Source organism: Tinamus guttatus, unplaced genomic scaffold (assembly GCF_059628265.1).
Source record: "Tinamus guttatus ecotype Peru unplaced genomic scaffold, ASM5962826v1 Tinamus_guttatus_pri_ptg000151l, whole genome shotgun sequence".
NCBI classification, from domain to species: Eukaryota; Metazoa; Chordata; class Aves; order Tinamiformes; family Tinamidae; genus Tinamus; species Tinamus guttatus.
This window is the reverse complement of record NW_028288685.1, coordinates 376,918-391,451: the sequence shown is the minus strand read 5'-3', so window position 1 is coordinate 391,451 and position 14,534 is coordinate 376,918. Positions and strand designations below refer to the sequence as shown.

At 37.9% G+C, this 14,534-nt stretch overlaps 1 protein-coding gene across 1 annotated transcript in view; it reads right to left on the bottom strand.

The window, feature by feature from the left end:
* Positions 1-346: 346 nt before the first annotated feature.
* RAMP3 (receptor activity modifying protein 3) overlaps positions 347-14,534 on the bottom strand; it is a 51,951-nt gene continuing 37,763 nt past the window's right edge. Inside the window, exon 4 of the mRNA XM_088522386.1 lies at positions 347-628. Coding sequence (XP_088378512.1) covers positions 373-628 — 256 coding nt within the window. The 3' untranslated portion in view covers positions 347-372. The remainder of the gene's footprint in view (positions 629-14,534) is intronic.

Below are 14,534 nucleotides of genomic sequence, written 5' to 3'. Positions count from 1 at the left end.
CTGATGCTGTACCATGCATACATACACTTACATATTGTTTCGAGAACATACTTCACCAACCAGCTTTAATTACTGGAAAGTAATTTTACCCCTCTTGTAGCTAACAGGTCAGTTTTTCTGAGGACTCTCCTGCTTCTCAGTATTGTTTATGAACTTCATGATCATAAATCCTGATGTTAGTAGAAAGCTTTCTATCAGCAGCACTGATAGCCAGCTCAGAAGCAATGACTTTCAGCAGTAGATGTTTGAACACAAGATCGTCTCTCTTAGCATCTCTCAGGTTTTGTATTTGCAGATTATGTTGTTCCTCTTTTTTCCCTCTGTGTTTTTTTAGAAGAAAGAAATGGGAAAAAAAATGCCCAGAGGAGGAACTTAAACCAGGATATCACTTCTTTTACTGCACCACACTACCAGCGTTATCATGGCACATGTCAGCATGACTGGGATTAATATCAGAGTTACGAGAATTTCATCTGGTGGATCTTCCCAGTGAACCTTTTCGGAAGTACAGTTTGAAAAGAACTGTTTATGGATTCCAGTGATAAAGCCTTCTGCAAGGGGGTTTGGCCAAAAGCAACTTGCATTGTTGGCTTCACGTTCTGTGCACTGGGTAAAGTTGTCATAATACCTAAGAAAGGAAGACAATGAAAAGAGTTTAGACAAAACACATGAAAGCAGACTTCAATGGGTACCATGGGTACCATTATGCCCAAAGGATAGAAAAATCTCTAAGATTCGGTTTATTGTCCAGATACTCTGTTAGAGGATCTTGAATTGAAGCTATGGATATCAAATCCAATGCAGAGTCAGATGGAGAGCTGACTCATGTGTAAGCATAAGACCAAAATATTCCAGATGAAATACAGGTGTCCTGGAAGGCCAGAAGTCAAAATCTGGCCTTGGGGTGCTATTTCTATGGCCAGAACATTCTAATTCCACTTAAATACTGCAGAATTAAAATCTCTTCAGAGAGGCAGCTACAACACCACAAAAATATAGTCAAATGTGCCAAGAACAGTACAGTTTAAGCAAAATATAGATAACTCATGCCTCATCTGTCATCAGACAGGAGGTTGTGGCCAAAATGATGATGTGATGCTGGACCTAAACCACAGCATGTAGTACTGTGTAATAATTCTAGTTCTGGTACATCCTTTAGCAATAATAATACAATGTGAAAATAAACACCAAAAAAAAAGTCAGCTTTTGACAACTTTTGTCTTTTTCCCAGCTCCAGCAAGTGTCCAATAGAAAAACCGGGGGAAAACAATCCTACTTAAACCTATTCTTAATACTCATGAAATGTGTAACACATATGTTCAACAGAGCATGTGCTGGAACTTACGGGTTATCCTTACAGGGATAACTTGTATTTATGTTATGAGAATTGGCTCTCCCTCAGAAAGAAAAGGAAACAATATGCCTAAATAAGTAATCGGATGGGTTTTGTGGTTTTATCATAAGGCAGGAAAATTCAGGAAGGGATTGAGTATGAGGGAGGAGATCGGAAATTGAGACGACAAGGACTGCCTGGTCAGGACATGAATAGGGGAAGAAATAAGGAAGTTGAATATTGTCTCTTGTGTCTTAAGCATTTTCTCTCAGTTCTGTGTGACTCAATAACCTCACTTCAAAGAGAAAAAAATAGAAAGACAAGGAAAGGAAAACCCACTGATGCCTCAAGGGATGGCATTCTGCATTAATATCTGAAGGTCCTACCTCATTTTCAATATGCATAAGTGGAGTAACACCTGATGAACGACTCATGATTATGTGAAGCACCACCAGGGACTTATGCAGACAGATTGTCTTTTGCTGTGAAGTAGTGGAGGAGAGACAGTCTGTGTCTGGGTGAAGACTGAACTGACATCCACTGTGTAGGGCCTGTCTGAGGAAAGATGGCCTATGCTACCACCCCCTTATGTTGGGAACACAGCCTGCAGAGTAACCCTCTCAGAGTGTGTTCTCATCCTCAGGGAATTTGCACCAACAGCACTTTATTCATTGGCAAAGACACTGGATGATCTGGCAAGACCACATCAAGATGCTTTGCCACACAGATGTCTATATACACAATATATGTATATTTTAAGCAAAACAACTAGAAAGGAAACTTTTGTTACAAAGCCAGCAACCACAGGGAAACAACAGGAAATAAGCTAAAAATAAAATACAAACATCATGGGTTTGTTTTTTTAATAGCACTGTTCTTCCAAGATATCCTGTAGCATCCGTCTTTTTTGTCTCTGGGCTAAATTAGGATCAATAGATGTTTAGCTGAACACAGGATAGACAATCTCAAAGGACCTGGAGAATAATACAGCTAAAGGCAAGCCTGGAGGAGATGGTGGAGCTCACACCGCATTGCCCAAACGGGTCAGTGCTCCGTCCAGCACAGACATAGGGCAGGAAGAGTCATGCTCTGCTCCAGCCCTGCTCTGTGCCACGCTCTGGCTAGCGGTACCTGTCACCCATGGGCACTTGGCATCCCATGTCCCCCTATGCTGCCTTCAGGTCCCATCTGTTTCTACAGAATAACAAGCACAAGAAAAAAAATCTTTGTGGTCTGCAGTGGCTTCATATAAATGGACCCTATCCAGAAAAGGCTTCATGCCAATTCCCCCCACCATCTTTTTTTTATAAATCTTACAGCAAGCTTACTATTCTTTCAAGAATTCTACAGAGTTTTGTGATAGAATGTTAGATGGTATGAACAACTCAAATTTCCCCTGATACTGAGTCTCAAGTACAGCACAGATAGAAAAAAAACCAAAAGGTTAAATGCTTCCAAAATGCAAGATAAAAATAGTGGAGTTATGTTGTATTTAAACACTGACTCCCTAGGAGCCAAGATAGAACATAAATATTTAAGTTATCTTAATAGTTTGAATTCCTCATAACACTCACTTAATACTCTCTAAAAAAAAAAAAACAGAAAAAAAAAAAGAAACTGTTACCTGCACTAGAACTGTTTTTTCAGGCAAATGTGAGAATGTAGAAAAAATGAATAATCCAAACTATTTGGGAACTATGTGTCTGCAAGCAATATTCCATTCACTTAAATATTTACGTAATTTAGTAATTTAGAGCTTTTGCACTGCAACAGAACACTCCCCTAAAATAAAAAAAGAAAAAAAAATCCACTGCCTGGTACTGGGTAACATCCATTTCACAAGGCATCTACTGAATTATAATTCCTACAACATTGGTATTTAATACTTGATCCATTGTTTTACAAGGCTTTTGTTTGCATTTTAAGGAGGAGTCAGGACTTAACAGCTATATAATGCCAATTCAATGCCCCTGTGTTTGATTCTCTTTATGTGATGCCTAACTCTCCTAACTCAAATTGTAAAGGTAGGGAAAGGAACCGGTTTCATTCTAGTTAATACATTACCTCTCACAGTGAAGTCCTGGCTTCTGACTGGTGGCACGGTAACAAAAATGCATAAAATAAAAAAAAAATATGTTTTGTGAAAGGGAAGAAGTAGAAATGGCATTCTGTACTTATAACCAGAGCAAGTAATTGGAGGACAAGAGTGCAAGCACCAATGCTTCAGCCTTGGGGATTAGAAGGAGGTGTGGGAAGGTAATTCTTCTCTGCACTGAGTTGAATTTTCAGCTCTCTTTCAGGCTAGCTATAAGGGTCAATAGTCAGTCAACAGGGATATATACTGGGACCAGTCTCACATAAGCTCTGTGATCAGTGGGTTGAAAAATCAATGCAGCCAGGAGTTTCAACTCAATTTAGTAGGTCAATACTGAAGGACAAAAACTAAGCATAGGCTGAGCACTAGAAATTTTCATTAAAATCTCTTCTCCACTAGTATGCTCAGGAGAATCACTGAGGAACCAACTGTTTGGTCATACTGCATTTTATTGATTATATTCATTGTCAAAGGAAGATTAAAAATAGCTGATTCCTCTTTGAAGCATTCTCCGGGCTCTAACACATTTGTCTGAAAAGACTACATCCAGTACTTCAGTGCATGCTGTTATTTTGAGAGCACACCTTTTCTCCTGTACTTTATGCTTCCATTAAACCAGTTAACAGCAGTTAACCTTATGGTTCATTTTTGTAAAAAAAAAAAAAAAAAAAAGGAAATTTTTATTCTGTGAGTAGTTATTTTACCTATGGAAAAATGTATTTATACCTGCACATATGACCAAGAACATGGGCAGGGGGTAGGAATGACCAGATATGCTAGCATAGGCATCTATCTTGACGGGACAGTGTTCAGAGAAACACTGTTCAGAGAAACAGCTGGATGTACTTCATCTCACTCTTCTCAGAGCACCCATCACCTAGCTCTTAAGGCATAGGTCAGTCTAAGCAGAGATCTGAATCCCAACCCTAGCTTCTCACAAGAGATAACATGGCAAATTCTTTTTGGTCTTCCTAACCAGCAGTCCCAGTAAGGTAATTTTGCTATCTCTCCAGCACTCAGGTAGACAAGCCAGAGACTCTCTTTCCTCTCACATACAACCAGGCATGTACTAGGAGGCATGAATTTTTTTATTATGACTGAATGAGAGAGGTCAGGAATTAAAAAAACAAGGACTTTCACAATTTCACCACCTGCCTTTACATTTATCAGTTTCAAGATTAGTGATATAATGTAATTAAATAAAGCTATTGCTATCAAACAGCAAATTATATATATTATCAGTTAATATTTATTATTTTCAATTTATTCAATATTCAAAAATATGGGGAAAATTTCTCCCCAGCATAAATGGGGCTTGATGCAGTTCTAGCAATAGATACTCTAGGGACACTCGCTTTTGCTACTGGTCAAAAATCTAGAGGTGCTGTTCCAGGATACTACAAGATATGTGGAATATTTAAATAAATAAATGCATTTTGAACCTCTGTATTTCTCAGAAGGGACAAAATTCCTCTTTTGCTATATGATACCAGTTCTAACTCTTGACTTGTTCTGCTGCCTTTAGGCTTCAAACTTCTGGTTCAGTTGCTGATTACTAGGGAGGAAGCCTCCCAGTTGATCCAAAAACCGCCAGCCCTGTAGATAACAGCAACTCTCATGCGACAGAAACACCCATCCTCGAAACACATGTTCGACCAAGAAATTTTCTTATATGTACTCATCTACTAAATTACATTTTTAAATGAATGATCAGCCCCTGTTTACTTCCCCGGAATTGTGTCTGATATAGTACATTACTAGTCAGTAATGTACTCTTCACTGAATAGCATAAAGAAATTAAGTAACCAGACTCCCAAAGATGGAAAGCTAATTTTATCCAGCTTGCTTTCAAGAAAAAGGTTGAAGTTCTCAGAAGAAGAGCACTTATACATCTTAAGCCAAATTGCCATTCGTAGACATTTCTAAATGAATTTTTATATATTAAAGAGAAAGAAAAAAGGCAATCGGCCTCAAAAATAATATTCAGATAAAGACCCTTTAATGCTACTTTTTCATGTTTTTGGTTCTTTGAGCTTCCACCAGATATGGAATGAGAAATACTAAAATAATAATAGTTTTAAATCTCATACCATAAGAGAAGCTCTTCTTACAGCATTTCCAGCTGAAGTAGAAGCAGGGAGTACCAAATAACCTCCCCCCCGGCAAAAAAAAAAAAAAAAAAAAAAGATTACTCTTGTAATCATATCCAGCCTAATTTATAGAATTTAAGGGTGTCCCAGTCTGGCTAAGCTTCAGATAGTGAACCAAACCTTAAGGTGATTATCTCTTGATGCTTCACCATCATTTTAAAAGTGAAGCTTCAGTTTTGTGATCAACTATGAGCCTACAAATATGACAGAATTCTTCTAGGTTCTTTCATGCAACATGTCTTTAAACAAATTTGTGGCTACATCTCACCATTCCTCTAGTCCCACATCATCTTTTGCCAAGAGGAGCATTCTCATGGACGCACTTGTACCGCCCTAGTCAGACCCGATTTGCCGTACTGTAACTCCGGTGTAGGATTAAGTCAAAGCAAACAATACACTATGAAATGCAAGGAAGGAAATCCTTGCAGAAAAAAATAATGGCAAACAATCCCTTGCTGGGTTAATGACAATATTATAAAGTATAGTTTACTCTCACGCCACTGCATAATGGGCATTGTGACAGATTACTCATTTGTATTGAAAACAATAAATACATTCTGCTGTCCTTTGAAATAATTACAGAACTCCACCCTTGGCTTCACATCAACAGCCTTCTGGCAATGAAAAATGGTTGAATAACCCTAACTGGAAACCCAAAATACACAATTATTAGTAAACTCTTTTTAACTTCTTAAAGATAAAACAAGAATATGTAAATATAAAGAACAACTCTAGATTTCAGGAACAGTTTAGATGATATATATCTCCCAAGAGCAATAGAATTTACTATATTAAGGTAACGCAGATCAAGGAAGGAAATGTAGCCTGACATCTAGTTCTATGATATAAGGATCAAAAATTTAGTAGCACAGGACTTTTACCAAGCTTTTAGTAGCACTTCTGAGCTAATATTTACTCAGCGTTAAACAAAACGCATTCCTTAGGGAACACCAGTTCTGAGGAGTATTCCTTGCAGCCGATACTATGCCATAGCTATAGCAGCCCTATATAAACTTATTATAAACTTATTGCATTAGAGTAATATCAAAACAGTAGGAGCAGGCAAACTCTAATTCGGCAAAGACTTAAGTATACATATCCCGCTTCTTATGTGTATGACATCGCCATCTAAGCAGCCTTCACCATCAATAGTGAGGTATGGAGAAAGCTGTATTTAAGGTACTGAAAAAGCTAAATTGGATCTCAGATGCTGTCAGCCACCTCATGAGATCCCACTTCAGTGGCAGGAAGAGAAGCAGAGATCAAGACGATATGCCAGGGAGGACAAAGGAAAACGCAGGATGGCCAAAGTGGCATGTGGAACTGGCATCGGTAAAATTCTGGCAAGCATCTGAATTGAAGTGGTTCATTCATGTACTGCATCGTCCACATACAGTTTGTTTTACTCTTTAGAGATGATTACACAGTTACAATATTACACAGTCACCCTCTTCACCCTGATCTAGCCCAAGAGCTACAGCTTTAAATTAGTTTGACTACAGCACTACATACTATACTGTTTTATAAACAATGAATTAGGTCAGAATACATTGCTCTTCATGAACTCTCTGGGAAGAAAGGCCATCTAAAGTCAAGCCATCTGAACTACTCCAAAGAAACCCTTCTAGAACCAGCTTTCAGTGGAAAACATGTGCACGTGCTATTTTAGTGTGCTCAATATTTAGAGGGAACAGAGAAAAAAATGTATTTCTCCTTCATTATGAAACAAATGCTGTTGTCAAGAAGTTTTTGTGTATGTACATACATTTGTATTCACATAATTTAGCTTCATTAGCCATGGAAAGCTAAACCTTTTTCCATCAGATTTTGTTGGAAAATGCTTCTTAATTTTTGAAAATATTAATGGGAGGGATCACTGAGAAGAACAGCATCTGTGGGAAATTTTCCAGTTGAGGCAAATCTGTCATCATTTTGACGCAATAGATATTAAGCTGTTAATTTTCAAATACATATACATTGGAGACGACATTTCTGGGTTAAAATAGTACATTTCTTATTGTAACAACAGGATCACCTGTGACACGCTGATTTTAAACTACTAGTTATTAATTAGTAATTAGTAATTTTAAACCATTTTCAGTCATTGTAGTTTACTTGGATTACAGCTTTGATGATAGAAAGGGTAGTTCCTTCTGCATAAACCCCTAAAGCGGCAGAATTGTTTGTTAGCAAGTGCTGCAAAACCCACAGTTTTGCAGCAGCAAATCTGCTATGTGTTTAATGAGCCTAACATATAGCACTGCAACCAGGGCTGGATTTGTTTCTATTTTAGGAATTCTGTTGCCTGTTCTCCGTGCTAGTTCTACACCACCAAATGTTGTAGTTACACTTGCATTTGATGGAAAACAAAACGGCAAGGGGGAAGTGAGAAGTCATTTATTATTCATGGAATACGGAAAGAAAATAGAATAGTTTTTAAAATGGGCTTCAATGTTGTAAGCAAATAAATAAATAAATGCATCTCAATTCCCAAATCTTGAGGAAAAGACAGGGTGACTGAGCAGTATGTGGAAGAGAAACAGGATTCATTAAAATACAACTTTTTAGTTTTTATTGTACCTATCACTCTTTCTTCTTCTTGGACTCCCATTGATGGGTTGTTTGGAATTTGTATGTCTAAAATTCTGTGCTTCAAATTAGAAGCAGAGTTTAAGAAGGCGATCTGGGTCTAGAAGGACACAAGCCATTATGGGATCTAAATTAGAGACAGATTTCTAAAACGACTGAAAGACAGATTCTAAAAGCCTCTGAAGTCTGCTACGCTAAAACCAGTATAACATAAATGCCTAGGCATACACAAATTCCGTATGAAGTATTTCTGCAACTCTTTCCTTCTTTTTCTTTGGATGATTACTATTGTCTCCAGAACTGAATTTCAGATACTCAAAACTACTTGGGAATTCAGGTCACACAATTGAAAAACAGTGGCAGGTTTAACTTCACAGATGTCAAGATCTATGCTCTCAGTCATATCAGAGCCCTCAGTGAGCATTGAAACTGTGAATGCTGGGCCCTGTTAAATGGGGATTAAGGTTTCTCACGTCTATCTAATAAAATGCAAGGTTTGATTCTTTTCGTGAAGTGGCAGCCGGGAACTGGGATACTACTGGGAGGGACCGGCACACTAACATCCATACATGTACGTATACTCCCACACAGCACAATTATGTGTGGCTTAATCCCTTAAGAAACCACAAGGTTGACAGAAAGTAGCATTTTATTGAGAGAAGGTGGTGTTTCAGAAAAACTTGTTTTTCAGCCTTTGGGGATTATTTAGGAAAAGGAGCTGCAGAGCACCTGCCAAAAGGGAAGGGAAAGATCCCCAAGCTTCTGTCAGCTATTTCCTCTGCACCTGGCCGATATAAGTAAGAAAGGAAAAGTACTCCCCATAGAGAACACAATTTTATACCTGAACAGGGATCTCAGGACACAAACAAGACTGCTACAAATGGAAAGAGCTCAAATGGTAACCCAAACATGAAAGCTGATCATTTGGATAACTCACCTAATTTCCCGGGTATACCACACTTCATGTCACTCAGCCCTGAGTACTCTCATGCCCTGAGAGATTTGGTTTCCTGAATGGAAATTAATGAGTTAGATCTTGGACATTCTTTAGCAGCATGCTGATATGGGTTACTAGCAGAGTAAGCTCCTGGGGCAATTCAGCATGCTGATATGGGTTACTAGCAGAGTAAGCTCCTGGGGCAATTCACATCAGGCAAGCTATGCCACCATACCAGAAATCTGACAAAAAAGTAGATGTGGGAGTCATTACATTTTGCTTTGATCTCATTAATTCCCCTGAAAATGTATGAAGTTTGTATTTTTAATCTACAGATCAAAAACCTCTCTACATTCAACAAATGACTTACCAATTTTAAGCTTTTTACAGTTCTGGGAAAGCTATATATTTATGTTATGCAGAGCTTGCATATTCCAAAAGCTTGAAACTGTACTTTTGAGATATGCTACAAATAAGTTCATAAAGGCAAAGAGGTAAATCAGATTGAAGAATTCACAATACCTTTGCAGCTACTTTAAACTTAATTTTCACACTTCCAGTTTCTCCCTTTCACAATCGCCCATTAAAATGATCACCTCGAAGTACAGAAAAGAAAGAGCCAGGAAATAACTCCATTTAACAACAGAGCAGGTATATGAGTTCTGTCCCACAAAAGGAAATCTCCATCTTCTTTAAATATGTAGAATTGGAAAGGTTCCTGTTTGAACGTGAGACAGGAGTCAGTAGTATTTATTTGCTCTAAATAAACTAATCTTTCAGAAGTTCAGGACGCCTAAGGTTATAAAAAGTACTGCTGTAGCAAGTGTTACTGACATGCTGTTTTCCACTCTCTTCAAGGGCAATCAGCTTTTTTTTTCCCCCATAATGCAGAAACAAACTCTGCTTCTGGAAAAACATATTATGCTGCTAGCACAACCCTTTGGAGTGGCCAAGTCTCAACAAGGAAACAAATGTATACCAAAACACCATGATCATAGAATCACAGAATGGTTTAGGTTAGAAGGGAGCTCTAGAGATCATCTAGTCCAACCCCTCTGCTCAAGCAGGGACATCTAGAGCACGTGGCACAGGACTACATCCAGGTGGGGTTCGAAGACCTCCACAATCTCTCTTGGCATCCTGTTCCAGGGCTCTGGCACCCTCACAGGAAAGAAGTTCTTCTTCACATGGAGATGGAACTTCCTGTGTTTCAAGTTGTACCCCTTACCCCTAGTCCTGTCGCTGGCCTCCACCAAGAAGAGTTTGGCCCCATCCTCCCTACATTCTCCCCTCAGGTACTTGTACATGTTGACATGTACAAGTCAGAACTCCTCTGTCTTCTTATTCTTGGCAAAATGCTGTGGTCTTTCACTGGTGTGAGAAAGATGGGTCCTGTCAAACCATCAAAGACTCAATTAATTAGCAATTATTCCTTCAGGAATTAATCCTACTCGAGCTATTTAAAATGTAGATGAAAAGGATGTTACCTGTTTTACTGGCAAAACACTGTGGGATCAGTCAATGCTGAATTATAGCAACAAACTGCTAAAAATTTAGGTCTAACGAAATAAAATGTTTCCACAGGACCACAGTTCCTCCTACAGCCACATTTCTCAAAAATCACAAGCCTCAGATTCAGACAGAAGAAAAATGACATTACAGCTCAACCACACACCTTAAATGTAATTTCTTAGCAATATTTTATTACTATTTAAATAATCACTTTCAAACCCAGATAAAAGTGGTATGCTAGTGAGGAGGGCAGTAAGAAGCCTCAATTTGAACAGCCTAGCTCTTGTTGTCAAATAGCTCCTACCTTGAGCACCATGAATGAAGTGTCATGGGAAAAAAATGTATTAATCTAGCCAGGCAGCAAGGCATCATTTCTCAGAAACCAATCCCTAAAAACAACTTAAGTAACTCTAACACAGCAATTTTACTAGTCATTAGAGCTATGCAATATGAGAATCAGAAAGATCTTCTTTACTGTAGACAAGTTTATATTTAAGTCAGTAAATCAATGCAGTACAATCCAGTACAATCCACTTATACCAACGCAACATTAAATTAGCCACCCTGAGGTGAAGCTTTTATGTAGATGTGTCCATTGTGAGATGCCTGTTCTTCAGAAACGGGGTCCTTTCCCAACTCCAGAAGCAGTAGCTCACATGAGCAAGAGCAAACCTGTTTGCTTGACTAATTCAAATCTTTCTGAAAGCCTGTTCTTTCACATAACAGTCTCCAGCCACTGAATATTTTTGATGGAGAGCAGGTAATACATATCTGCCTCACAAGACCATCTAACTGTAACCAAAAAGCCTGTGTTAAGAAAAGCTCATCTGCCTTTAAAGAAGTGAGAGACTGCTGCTAGAAAAAAAAAAAACTATTTGATTAGATGATATACTAGTCAATGGCCTTCTCTCACTATCTATAGGAATAAAAGAGTGCTTCAGCTGATGAGTAATGTCTCTGAAAAAATAAATAGGTCCCCAAGCAAAGCAGCTATTGAGATGGTAGCAGGAGCATCATTCCTTGTTAAACAAAAAATAAGAGATGCAGTTCTCTCTTCAAAGAGAACTAAGTAAATGAAAACAGCTGTGTGGGAAGACTCTCAAGCTTCTGCCTACTTCAAAAACTTCCCGGGTAGTCACATCTCTGCATAGGCTGAAGAGGTGCATCTACACCCATTTTGCCTCTTAAGCTAAAGAGATCTTCAAGATAACGGTGTATTTTATACCTCCATATGCATGCCTACGAGGCTGACATGCAACACCTTCAGCTTTCATCTAAAAACAACTGCTTCAGATCCTATTTTTAAAAGGATATTAAAGAGTTATCTGGTGGAATGAAAAGACTCTATTCAGCCTGAAGTAGCACAACCCTTCATAACTTCACAGCATCATGTTTTAAAGAGGAAACAAGGAAGAGACACATATGATGATATCCAACAATGAATTACAAATCACATGTCAAAAAGGTTTATACTTAGGGAAATATCCACTAGTGTTTATGCATAGAGTAAAAAAAATCAACTAAAATATTAAAATAATTCATCTACTTCCATGTAAAAATTATCACCATAATTTCCACACACTTTTTTTTTTTTTGTGATTATTCCAAAAATAGGGGATTTTGTCTGACTATTCAAGGAAAAACTAGTTTCACATACACAGATAAAATTCTTGAAATTACAAAATCCACTTGTTTGGGGAAGGGAGCAGTAGTTGTTTTCTAATGCAATCACAAATGAAATAATGAGATTGAGTAATCAGGGGACTAATTATAGATCTTAAACTTCAAATTGTATGATATACTAGACTGTTAGTGTGCAGATGATTTCCAAAGTTTTAATTAACAAACATATTCTAAAAAATTCCAACCTGTCCCTTGGCTGTTCATAAACAAGAGCACAATTCATGAAAAATTATCCATAGAACCAGAGTAGCAATAACATTAAGAGAATTCAATGAGCGGCATAAAAATCTGATGAGAAAGTATCATATAAGTACAATGTTATATTTGAACATGAGTGTTGAAGGTACAATTGTAAACTCTTTACATCAGAGGAGGATATTTTTGCTGTTTTTTCAAGGGTACTGCACACAAACCTGCTAGCAAATATTTACAGAACACTAATATCATTTTGATGTTATCCATATTTCTCCTCCATCCCAATTTATTTCAAGTGCAAGAAAAACAGTTACTCATAGCAGTAAAGAAAAGTTCCTAAGTAGCTTCATGTTGCACTGACTGGCTTCTCTACCCTGTGCTAACATCTCACAGAGACAGACTGAAGCAGATGGCAGGACCAAAAGTCTCCTCCACCCCTCCACCTTTAGTAATGCTTACTTGTAGATGAAAATAGATACACCTATTTTTGTACGTATTTCGTTATAAGTAACATTAATACCTAACACCTGTACACTACACGACCATATAGATATGTATCAGGTATATGTACTCCCCAAGAATATAATTCAAAAGTACACTCTCTTTGTCCTTTCTATTCTTCTTTACACTTTCTGCTTCAATTATGGAAAAAAATCCTTAATTTTATGAAGATGCTGTACCCTTAGGTATCATTTTTCTTAAGTATTTCAGACATTTCTTACATTGTCATCAAGTTCATCAGTGAATCCAGCATCTTCATTTTTCGAACTATAGAATACGCTGAAAAAGGTGACTAATGTCTTTAAGAATGAAGAACACTGCATTTCTTGTCTGAGAAGTACTTTCTAACACTGAATTATATATTGTTTTGCAAGAGAAAACAGCAATGCCAGAACCTTGTCAATTAGCAATGTAAAATATTTCTTTAAAGTATCACTATATAATCAACTTCTGTAACTGAAACAAGGCCATGAACACAGAACAAATGGGTAGTATTAATTCATACTTCTTTGTGCTGTCAGCAGTTAACCACGACTAGCACATGTAGCTTGAAGCAAGAAAATACATTTTTTTCCACTGTTGAGTTAATCTTGATTATTATATATTCACAGTTGATTCATTTAGAAAACAAGAAGGTAGAAACTGTCTTGCAAAGCAAAATGGAAGAACCACAGAAGTTTGTATCGAGTATTCATTTTCATAACAAAGATTTATTTTCTTTTTCATTTTCACTGCTTCTAAAAATAAACTATACTTGATAGCTGCATCGCCTAATTGATACCAGTCTATCAATTTTGCCGTATTACTTTACCACTCCAAAATTTAGACAAACATGTTACGTATTGCTTATACTTAAATGTGATCTTTCATAATAAGCTCCATAAAGATTGTTTTCTGTTACTGATCTTGCTATAATAAAATTCAAACAGGCCCTGCAAACTGCTGAAAGGGCATACTATCTGAGCAGAATGCTCAAGTTTCTGTATTCATCAATAAGGGGGTTTCTCCACAGTTTGGCTGAAGAGCAGGACAAAGGGAGGGGAGACTGAGTGGAGCCATGAGCCGAGAAGGACAAAGAGAGCCATCTGCAAGGAGATGGGGGCCTTTACAAAGGAGGGAAATAGGGCAATTCCCCCACATTCTTCAACAAGGGGGACAAAGGAGTTGGTGAGCTCAGAACAGATGGCGGGAGGCCGGAGTTCGGTGTAGGCAGGCCGGGAAGGCTGTAACTTCTGAGTACCTTGGCCAATGGGGAAAAGGAGAGGGCGTCCCTCGGTCGGGAAATTAGGATAAAAGGGGGGCTGCATCCCCCAGCAATTTGAGACCCCACAGGGATATGCCCGGTGAACTCTCCCTTTATTCAAATAAAGTTTTAGGACTCCTCTGTCTCCTTTTGGACATTCAGTTCTTGACAGCGAGATTTTCCGCACACATCTGACACAGGGGAAATTTCATTTGGAAGTGCTTTCCAACATCAGTTCTAGATGCTTTACATTTTCTTTGCAAACAATTTTGCTCATTAGGATTACTATATTGTTC